Source organism: Opisthorchis viverrini (genome assembly GCF_000715545.1).
Source record: "Opisthorchis viverrini unplaced genomic scaffold opera_v5_116, whole genome shotgun sequence".
Taxonomy (NCBI): domain Eukaryota; kingdom Metazoa; phylum Platyhelminthes; class Trematoda; order Opisthorchiida; family Opisthorchiidae; genus Opisthorchis; species Opisthorchis viverrini.
This window is the reverse complement of record NW_008751772.1, coordinates 768,046-778,950: the sequence shown is the minus strand read 5'-3', so window position 1 is coordinate 778,950 and position 10,905 is coordinate 768,046. Positions and strand designations below refer to the sequence as shown.

Genomic DNA, 10,905 nt, shown 5'->3' with positions numbered 1-10,905 from the left:
AGTCCGATAATCGATGGGCCCGACGTTGAAACCGGGAGATTACAATTGATAGAGGTACCTTGGGGTAACCTCACAGGGATCGCGCAACGACCAACTAAAGGTACAGAATGTCCAGTGATACCGCGAATGTTAACATCTGTAGGCACTATCACGGCACTGGGGTAGAATGCAGTTAGAGCTGATTGTGGAATCATGGACTCAACACTACCAGTATCAACAATAAAGTCATACTTTTGACCAGAATCGGATATCAACGTTTTAGAAACATGTAACGAATTTTGGGAAAAAGAGATAGAGAAAGAGTGGAAATATCTTCAGATAATGACTTCACGTTAGTATTTGGGTCAGAAGTTAAGTGACACACTTTCTTGGACTTACAGACAAGTTGAATGTGTCCCGTTTTACCGCAGATAAAACACTTCGCTCGTCTGTGGGGGCATGAATATCTGGAATGGTTTCGTCCACAAGACTCGCATTTCCCAAATTTTCGAGCCATCGGACTAGGGTTACGATCTGTGAAGTAACGTGTTGATGGATTTGGGGCACGAAAATCTGTTCGAGGTTTGAAGTTGTTGTTCGTCTGCATCCTTGAGTTATTTCTTTTAGAATAATTTAACAAGATTGCTTCCTCAGTCTTCGTCACTTGCTTCACATCTTTATACTGCTCACATGTTTTTCGAATAGTTTGAAATTTCTCATCCGGACAGAGTATCAGCTTCTGCTGTAATTCGGGCAGCTGAATGCCACCAAAGAGTCTATCACGCAGCTGGTCTTCCAATTGGGCACCATAGTCACATTTGGCTGCCTGTGTTTGCAGCTGTAACACGAAATCACGAACCGAATGAGAATGGGAGCGGGTCAACATATTGAACCTAGCTCTACCGGCTGCTACAAAGTTAATCGGCTTGAAGTGTTGAAGAACTTTTTTCTTCAATGCAGTGTAGGAAATATCGATTGAAGATTCAGGATATACTAAATTTTTGATCAAAGTATACGCCTCCTTGCCAACGAAATGTGGGAAATATGCAGTGAGTTTCTTGTCATCCATATCGGATTTTGTGAGGCACCATATGTCGAACCGTTCCAAATAATCCTCTACTTCACGCGCAGTTGAATTAAGATCTAATGGTTCCATTTCGGCAGGCATGATGGATCGATCCTGTCCGCGACGACAAAATGTGAGAATTGAGTTTTGCACGTATGTCGGTATAAACAGACGAAATAGAAATCCAGATTTCAGCAAAGCGTAACAACCAGCACGTATGTATTTGAATTGGCGAATATGTACAGCATATGGAATATTAAAACAAGAGAATAATGAATAGAGCAACGAATAGAGTATCAGTCATGTTCATCAGAATAACGCGAGGTGACGTACGGCCAAGCTATTTTTCGTTGCCCGTGGCTTGTAACAGGTCGCTAGATAGAACAGCCATGTGATGAGAGATATTCATGCATTGGGTGGGCAGATAAATCGGCATGTCGTCACAAAGAGCGTTTCGGAAGTTATTTTTCATGCTCGTTCGTGCCGATCCCACCAGCATGGACCACGGCTATACCCACTCCTGAGGGGGAGGTTAGATCACGTTCAACTTGTTGAACCGCTGTTTGAAACGTGTGAGGCACAACCTTTCTTTTGACGTTAAAGTTTTTATTTCGTCCGCAGGCGTTTTGCAGAAAAATACATTGTGCGTCTAGCCGCTGGCTGAGGCTATCACAATCTTTCAACACGCACAAAATGATAAGCTTGCCCAAATGTCCATCATAATGGTTTACAAAGTTAGCTAACATCGTTTTACAGGCCTGCCATTGTGTTCCTTCGCTCATTTGCTTACGAGTAACGCGTTGTCCATCTGGTTTTGTGGACCGTAACGGGAGCCCCCTTATATGAAATAAATGAGTCTTGAAAGCTGTGTCTCGATCGGAACACAAAATGACCGGTACCTCACTGCATGAAAGCGTGTTAGAGGCTACCACCGATGCAATCATGTCGGCGTTATCCCACCTCCCTAGCGCAGGCTTACAGCAATTTTGTCAGAAAATCTTCGAAGAAGGAGTTCCTTCTTCTAGCCTTAGATAATGGTGCGGCAAGGTTATAACTCGCCCAATTGTCTGGCAAACAAGATCAGTGATCCCGTTTATCCAAGGTGAAGCGCTCCCAATCGAATTTACAGCACTGCATATCCAGACAGCAAACTCATCCCAAAACTCACCAGACATCCAAAAGATTTATATGCACTACATCTGAAGGGAACAAACCCGCCCGATATTCACGTCCCCGGCTTTGATTTCGTGGGTGCGTACACAGTTAGCGATTTAACAAGCTCTAATTCCTTTGGTGAGACTGAGGAAATGCCGCCAAACTCTGGGTGCCTAGTTTCAGAGGATAACTTGCCCACAAGAACAGCGAAACCTCTGCGATCTCTGTGACTGGAGGTCCATTCTGATGGAGAAGTATCGGCCAAGAAAGTGAGGCTAAATATGATATAGGAGGTACACCAGTCTAAATGCAAATGTTATGTGTGTGGACAACTTTCGAATCGGTGACTCGATGAAACAAGTGGCCGTGAGTCACCATTTTAATGGTGATTATGCCCAAGTTGAACCCGGATGTCCCGGGTAAAAAATCCTGATATAGCATAAAAGGTAGAAATTTCAGTGCACGCCCGATTTAGCTAAAAACATTACATTCAACAGGCCACAAAAAGTTTTCCATTGTGGGAAACCATGCGGAGTGGCGCAGTGATACCAAAAGCTCTTTAATGAACCTTCTGTAGTATAGGGCAATGGCAAGGAAGCTATGCAAGCCACAAAAGTTCGTCAGGCGGACCAGCCGACGATGTGTGTGATTTCATCAGAGTCCTTTCAAAACTTAGAAGGACGAACATGACCAACACGACCTTTTACAGTGTAACTTCTTGCTCGGATGATGATGGGTCGGCTAGAGACAACCCGAGGACTCCTAGTAGCTAACCGTTGTGTTAATCGATCTTTCGGCCGTGACAATTTTCATCAAGTTAGGCGACAAAAGATCCTGGGACCAGCCACGTAAGTGGCGTCCTCATGAGAGTCTGGAGTCTAGCCGATGTTTTTCAGTGGGAGTCGTATAAACCTGATGGAAGGGCGAAAAATATTTTGCAACATTCCTCCTAAAGAAACTTGACCAGCCAATGACCGGGCTCTCGAGCGAATGTAAAAGGACACGTCGGTCGCATCGTCCGCGCGTGGGAGAGTGCGTTTACCTCGATCATGCTTATCTGTCTGCAGAATTGATAAGTTGCGGCCTTGGCTTCTATGACCTTAGACCATCATTGTTCAAAGCGTGTGCATCTGCAGGATAGTGTAACCACCCTACTGTGGCTTAGCCAGGGATACATAGCTCCTCTGTACCCGTAGGCGGAGGGTGAAAAACTTGGTGCCCTGCACCTTTTTGTCTCCTGAACCTTTTGCCTTCCGCAACTATGTGCGGTGCACTTTGGGTCGAAATCCCGCTGCGCGTGTCCGATTTTCTCATTCTCGGTGTAATCCACCGCTGCCTCCTTAGTCCCCCAGAAGATGACCAATTCCTCAATCGAACTTTTGACATTCGTCAACTCTTGCACAAGATCAACCCATTGCGCACGTTGGGGCCCGACGAGGTCCATCCAAGGAACTTGGGGGAAACGTCGTCTACATTGGCAAATGATTTCTACCTGGTGTTTCGTCAATGGTTTGACGAAGGCAGCCTTCACTCTGCTTGGAAAAAAGCGAATGTCAGGCCAGTCTACAAGACTCATGACCGAATATCGCCTGGCAGCTACAGCCCTATAAACCATGCAAGGTGATGGAACGCATTCTGAAGCGATCTATCTCAGAGCACCTTACTTCCAGCAATCTGAAATCTCTAGCTCAACACGGATTTCTCCCAAACCGTTCTTGCGTGACAAACATGTCGTGTTTCTGGAAAGCTTCACCCGAGCCAAGGACTAACGACTCATATCGAATGCCATATTTTTCGACTTCTCAGAACCATTTGATAGGGTCCCATACGTCCCGCTGCTCCACAAACTCGAGCCTTACGGGAGTAAGGAAAAAATTCCTACACTGGATCAAGGGTTTCTATCAGACACATCATTCCGTGTGTAGGTAGGCTCTACCTACTCTTCTTCAGCGCCGGTTTCCATTGGAGTTCCTCAAGGCTTCGTTTTGGGACCACTAATGTTTCTGATATACGTCAACGGTCTCCCGGCTATTCTTGCAAGTCCATGTCTACATGTTGCGGACGACTTGAAATCCTAGAGATCCAATACCAGTGCTCTCCAAATGGATGTAGACGCTGCAAACTAGCGGTAGTTAGACTGGCACCTTCCTCTGAATGACGAAAATGCATCCATATGCCATTTAGAGGAGACTCAACGAATGCCTTTGTCATGCATGGTGACAGATGGTCAGAAAACATAATGATAGACCTTAGAAAGGATTTGGGCACCTGGCTCTCGTCGAAATTGTCCTTGTCAATGCACCATGAGAAACGGGCCCATAAGACACCCGACGTCTTACGGTGGATTCGGCGCTCATTCTCCCGTATCACTCGCATGGACCTCCAAATACTCCACGGAGCCTTCGTCAGACCGCTCCTTGAATAATCCAACCAAGTCGTCTGCTCAGGACGCACGAGAGGCGTCATCTCCACTGAGTGTGTCCAGCGAGCCACTGCGAAAATGGTTGTCAGCCTCAAATCCGTGGACTAAGAAACGCGTCTCGCGGTGCTCGATCTCTTCCCCTGGAGCATCGTCGCTTCAGAGGGGAACTAATTGTTTCTCATAACTTCTCTGAGCAAAGCTAGGCTGACAGGTCTTCAACCATTGACCCAACAAACACGGCGGGAACATGGTAAGAAGATTTTCAAGCTCAGAGCGCACACATTCATCAGGCAAAAAATTTTCTCATTTCTGGTAGTAGCTGCGTGGAATAACCTTCTTTCGACGGTTTTCCACGCTCCTCCTAGCACCCAATTCAAAGAATCACGAAACACTTATTTATGCGAGTACTCGCGCTGGCGAGCATATTGCCCCGGGCCGAACACATGAAGAGCAGTGCTACAGCCTTTCTCCATGTATTCATTTCAGACGAACAACAGCTGCTGAACGACAAGAACAAAACCGACCCGGAAAAATTGGACAAAAGCCTCGATCCCGAGTACCAATCCGTGAATCCGTGGAATCCGTGAATCCGTGGAATCCGTGAATCCTTTACAAATTTTCCCAGTTGCGCTGATGCGCTGACGTTCCGCAGCGCGCAAAGCTCGAAAAGGTCAGAGTTATTTTGTTATTGTCGTGTCCCGGGTGGAATGCGCCTGTCGAAGTGGTTCTCAAGTTTTGGGGTTGAGAAGCAGCTTATTTTAATTCAGCTGGGTGTACTCGTTCTGTCGGCTGTTATTGGTAGGTGAATGTCTTGCGTACGTGGTCCAAAGTGTCAGCTTTTTGCATTCGCCTTTTCGCGGTAATCAGATATGAATCCGTCATTCACGAGTTCGATCCGTATTTTAATTACCGTACAACCCGTTATATGACTAAAGAAGGTTTCTACAGTTTTCATGATTGGTTCGATGAGATGGCTTGGTACCCACTCGGACGGATCATCGGGGGCACTATCTATCCTGGTACTCTTCGGTTGATGTAGATTATTTTTCCTAAGGTTTGATGGTGACATCCTCGTTGTTGTACAATACCCTGAGGGCTCTGCATGTCACGGTGGACATACGGAACATTTGCGTTTTTCTCGCTCCACTCTTCTCCAGGTATGTGAAACAATTACTTACTTCTGTTGAAGTCTCACAACGATTGCGACATTCTTGCTAACGAGTGAGGTAATGGACACACGAGCCGGTCTTTTGGCCGCGGGAATGATCGCCATTGTGCCCGGCTATATAAGCCGCTCTGTGGCCGGTTCATATGACAATGAAGGAATTGCAATCTTTTGCATGATCTTCACCTTCTACTTGTGGGTGAAATCTGTCAAAACGGGTTCCGTCATTTGGGCAAGCGCTTGCAGTTTGGCCTACTTTTATATGGTCTCCTCCTGGGGTGGTTACGTTTTCCTCATCAACATTATACCCATACACGTGCTGATTCTTATACTTACTGGCCGCTTCTCACATCGCATTTATGTGGCATATTCCACAGTGAGTGCGCCTGTTTCCAAGTGATGATCCATTCTAGCTGTACACACTCGGTACTATCTTGTCCATGCAAATTAGCTTCGTCGGATTTCTCCCTGTGATCTCCAGTGAACATATGGGGGTGAGTTGGTCAGTTTTTTCTTACACTGGCTAGGCTCTCGGAGTGTTTGGCATTTGTCAGCTTGTGGCCTTCTACGATTTTCTGAAGGGTAAAATGCTCCCGGAAACATTTAACCGTTTGCTGCGGCTAGTTGGACTGCTGCTCGGGTTACTGTTTGGTGTTGCCCTATCTATGCTGGTGTTATCGGGTGAGTTCATATTCTGCGGTCTACCCACTCGTCTCGGTTCATCATTCTCCATTTTATCCCATCTTTGCATACAGATTGCACCGTCCCTTGTGATCTTTGATCCATCTTGATCTTGTTTTTCGTTTGATGATCAAATATCTAAGCCTCCCGCCACCTATTTAGCATCCCATACTTGACCTCCCTTAAAGATAAGTTTTAAAGAATGGTCACACGGTTGTTCATGGGTGCTGTCCGATCAATGATATCTTGCAACTGTAGAGGCCTCTACATATTACTTTTAGTTTTGAACCTCTCCCAAGGAATGACTCAGATAGGTTCTGCATCTATCAAAATGCAACCAAAACAGTTTGTTATAAAATTGTTCGTCGTACAAGTGACTAATTAGAGGCGGGATAGAGGACTTTGATATTCACAATTCCTCTGAAGCTAAATTTAACGGGATCATGAATTCTAAGCTTCAAAACTTGTTCCATACCCAAAACTATGGGACTGTATCCTCCAAATTCCCACACAATAAACCTTTCTTAACTTGGGTTGACCCCTTTGATATATTTTTACTCAACTGTTTGCGTTTTGTTTCTCGTGGGATTGTTGACTTTATGATCCACCCTTCATGTTTTCACCTAACGAAGTATAGCAAGACTACTCTTGCTTAATTACCATTAATTCTGGTCCATTTACACGTAATTAAGTTGACAGCCATCCAAGAATTACACATGGTTGATCAAACTACGGAATCACAAGCGTTATACGGACTTGACATAAGCCAGTCCCGTTTCGTTCGAAGGTTTAGCCTAACAGCATAAGTGTCAATGGCTTAGCCATATTTTTTGCCTGTATCTGCAGCCGGGCTAGCCAGGCAACTTCCACCGCTGGGAATTATTAGTGGACACCGGCTTAATTCATTGGTTACAATGCGAATTTACTGACCGGAAGGCCCGTGGTTTGAACCCGACCTCTGCATCTCGACTTCCCCTGTCTGGGCCTTGCAGTATCCCAGTCTTCGTGCTTCCCTCGTGTAGCGTGGCGGTCACGCACCGAACTTGTACTACAGCTGAGCGAATTCCAAATAGCTCACTTCTGTTTGGCGCGTGATGTTGGATATATGAGTCACCTTATCAAACCATCAATGGTTTACGATCATGCTTTAGTTGGCTTTCATTTATCTACCCTGTTTCTGTTATGTGAACTCCTGTGGGCGCTTAAGCGAAAATCTTTCGCCCGAGTTCACTTTTGGGTGTGTAATACAAAGCTGTCCTCTCTAGCCTTTACTCTTCAACCATGTTGATGCTGCTTGAAATTCCTCTGCCTGCCTTTGAAACCTCTGGAGTCGAAATGCTCCTGGGACGTTACCTTACAGACATTGAGTATGCAGACGATATTGTTCTCCTTGGTTCAGATCCCTTCCAAATGTAGACAATTTTAAATAACCTAAATAACTCTGGCATGTGCTTCGCACCTGTAGTTTAAAGTGCTGCTACAATGCTGGGTTGGATCGAACCCACGTCTCATGCTAGCAGGTGAGTCAATCGACGTGATAGATTTGTTCATCTAGGTGGCTCTATCGGTTCCGGTGGACTGGCTGGAGATGATATTATTTCACGAATCGGGAATGCCAAGTCAGCTTTTGCCACGCGCCGACGTGAAGTCGGTTTGTCTGTCAAAGGCATCGTTCGCACTGTAGCGGTGTGATCCGCACTGCCTTACGAATCAGAGACGTGGCCTGTACGAGCAGATGTTACGTTTGACCATCGGTGTCTCCAAAGCACTGGTCGGGTCCGGTGGAAATATCGGATTAGTAATGCTGAGGAGTTCCAAATGGTCTTAGAAAGAAGGAACTCCCGCGATAGACGAATTACTCACATTTCATAGATTATACTGGTTAGGACATGTACTCTAGTTGCCAGAAGATCGTCTGATTCACAGAGCTCTTTTCGCCCTGCCATATGTTGAGTGGAAGAGAGCGAGAGATGGACAGGTGACCTGGCGACAAAGTACCTAACGCCTCCCTGGATGGGGACCCCAGGACTCAACTCACCAATGGTTAATGACACTAGCAGAAGTGGTACAATCGCACAGTCAGTGGCGCTCGTGCATCAAATCTACCGCCTTCAATGCATAGCTATCCTGACGTGCCACCGCCTCCAACGCTCGGTTGTATGTCCCACAATTTCCCTTGTTTCCGGTGATTATAACTGTAGCAGCTGGAACTACTGTGCTTACGGTACACAGTTTGCAGCTGATAAATAGAAAAATTGTATCGAATAAACCTCGGAGGACGTATGGAGTTCCACGTTCATCGTTTCGGGTTCTACATCAACTGTGGGTTCTAGACGAGTGGCAGGTGTTGGCCACGACAATTGCTGTTCGAGGTATTCGGCCCAACGGTCGAGGGTTTTTTACCCAAGATTGTCTCCTTTTCCTGATGGTTTCCCTCGCAGACAGTTTCTAAGGACAGGTCGCCCGGATGAACTGAACTAATCTTCGGGCATTCCCGGGTTTCCGGGCCTCTTCCATTTCCCTGGCTTCCCGTGTTCACCAGACTTCACGGTCGGCTGGCATGCTGACTGTCACTCTATGTTTGATAATTCGTCACGTCAATTTATTTTCTGGAGCGACTGCGGTATTCCTCTGAGAAATAAGCGGTGCCACTGTTCGGCCCGATGTCCAGTGCTTGGATGCGTTTGGTAGTGCCGTGCACAGACACGACTCCTCGCACCGTATGAAATGGTGGCAATCTCGTCCCAGTTTGGAAGAGACTCTAGAAGACAATTTTTGTAATGTCGTCTAACATCCATATCTCAGGTGGCTTTTGCACACCTTAGTTGGCCCTGGGAAAAGAACGGAGAGGCGGATCTGGACGAGCGCTTCATCAGAATCCATAAATATGTTCCAAAACGACTGACATCGGCAAATGATGGCAATATGATCGATTTACCTTCATGACCGGCACGCCGTTAGAGGACTCCGTGTGGCCAGACAACTTCCGCCTTTTCGGAAGTTAGTACTGAATAAAAAGAGTCTGCGGTCAGCACAGCTGAAGCACTTGTTCACCACTGTACGTGCGCACTGATTGCAATCCATATCAACCACCTAACTAAGTATCAGATTCGCTGAGCCTGTCGTTTAGATTTCCGGGGGCTACCGCGATATCTGAGGTTTTGACTCGCCGCACTAAGACATTCAGCGCGTCATAAAACGTGTCTTTGATGGTGTCAGAGCTGGTTAGTTGGGGCGTAAGCAGACACAACAAACAGATATCAGTCAACTTCCCGTTTGTGAGGCTCCTTCGCAGACGTTACCAGACGGATCGCACACAGGCCACTATCAGCGAGTATCCAATCAAACAAAGATCCTGCGCAGCAGCCTGTGGATCACCAGAGTTGTGTACCCGGAAGCGAGTGGAAGGTGATGGGGCAGCTTGCTCAATCACTGTGCCTGCATATTGAATTCTTGCTTCTGATACACAGCACACATCAATGTGAAGCGAGTCCAGTGTGAGAGCAGCAGCAGTTTGCTGTCCTGCTTGCTCCAGAGTGCGGACACTGAATGCGACCAGATAGACTGAGTGTCGAGGCTTGAGGATTGATTTCAAGATGCCTGAGGGTGTTGGTGCTGGATGACGCGCAGATGTTGCCTGCAAAGCAATTGTAGGACAAACGGAGTCATGTATCTTAACTTCTGGGCCTTCAAGGAGAGAGTTATTAATGGGTTAAGGAGAGGATGAAGGAAGAATGGAGGGATCGACAGTAACTTGTTTTCGCTTGCCCGCCCTGCTGCAGGCAGCAAGTAAGGCGACCCGGCCGACGTCATGAGTTTATCTATGCATGGGCAATCCATGGTTTTACATGGGCTAGGATATTGAAAGGGCGCCTACACCTCGCAGAACGGTGATGTTTGGCTGGAAATGCAAGTACATTACCATTTTTACGGAACACATCGCCACACCTGTTCCAAATGCCAATCTGGAGGACCAGGAGACTGTGTTCATCAGACCTCTAACCATTGACCAACCTGGTATGAGAGACTCTGTGAGTGTCGCGCGGACATCTCCCTCAGAATAGCTCAATCGTTCGTTGAGGTACACAAACTGTCATCCCATAGTAACGTCCAGTATCTTTGTGACAGATCAGGAGCTCGCCACCTTCGAAGAGTGCGGGATTTAGACCACCCTGGTCAGGTACCTTTTCGTGTTGGAGGAATGATATTTCACGCTGGATTTCTTTTAGTGGTTGCGGGTTGGTGTCGATGTTCCATTCAGGCCCGTTGGGTTCTTCCAGTGGTTATGTTGAAGGAAACCAGCCGAACTATTCTTCGTAGTCATCATCATCATCATCAACGACAGCATGACATCAGTGCTCAACACCAATGCTTCACTGCCGTACAGCCATGACTTATTTGAAAGCCTTATTGTAAAGAAAAGAATAAAGGTGGATG

General features: G+C 46.6%; 2 protein-coding genes across 2 annotated transcripts in view; both read left to right on the top strand.

The window, feature by feature from the left end:
• Positions 1-5,329: 5,329 nt before the first annotated feature.
• On the top strand, positions 5,330-5,840 carry T265_05889 (hypothetical protein; the record flags this gene model as incomplete). The annotated part of the gene is made up of 3 exons (XM_009171018.1): positions 5,330-5,424; positions 5,490-5,657; positions 5,780-5,840. 3 exons carry the CDS (start codon positions 5,330-5,332, stop codon positions 5,838-5,840), a joined length of 324 nt encoding a protein of 107 aa, XP_009169282.1.
• Positions 5,841-5,851: 11 nt separating this feature from the next.
• The window catches only part of T265_13897 (hypothetical protein), a gene marked incomplete at both ends in the record, with an annotated part of 64,139 nt that continues 59,085 nt past the window's right edge, over positions 5,852-10,905 (top strand). Inside the window, 3 exons of the mRNA XM_009171033.1 lie at positions 5,852-6,163; positions 6,201-6,281; positions 6,315-6,468. Coding sequence (XP_009169297.1) covers positions 5,852-6,163; positions 6,201-6,281; positions 6,315-6,468 — 547 coding nt within the window. The remainder of the gene's footprint in view (positions 6,164-6,200; positions 6,282-6,314; positions 6,469-10,905) is intronic.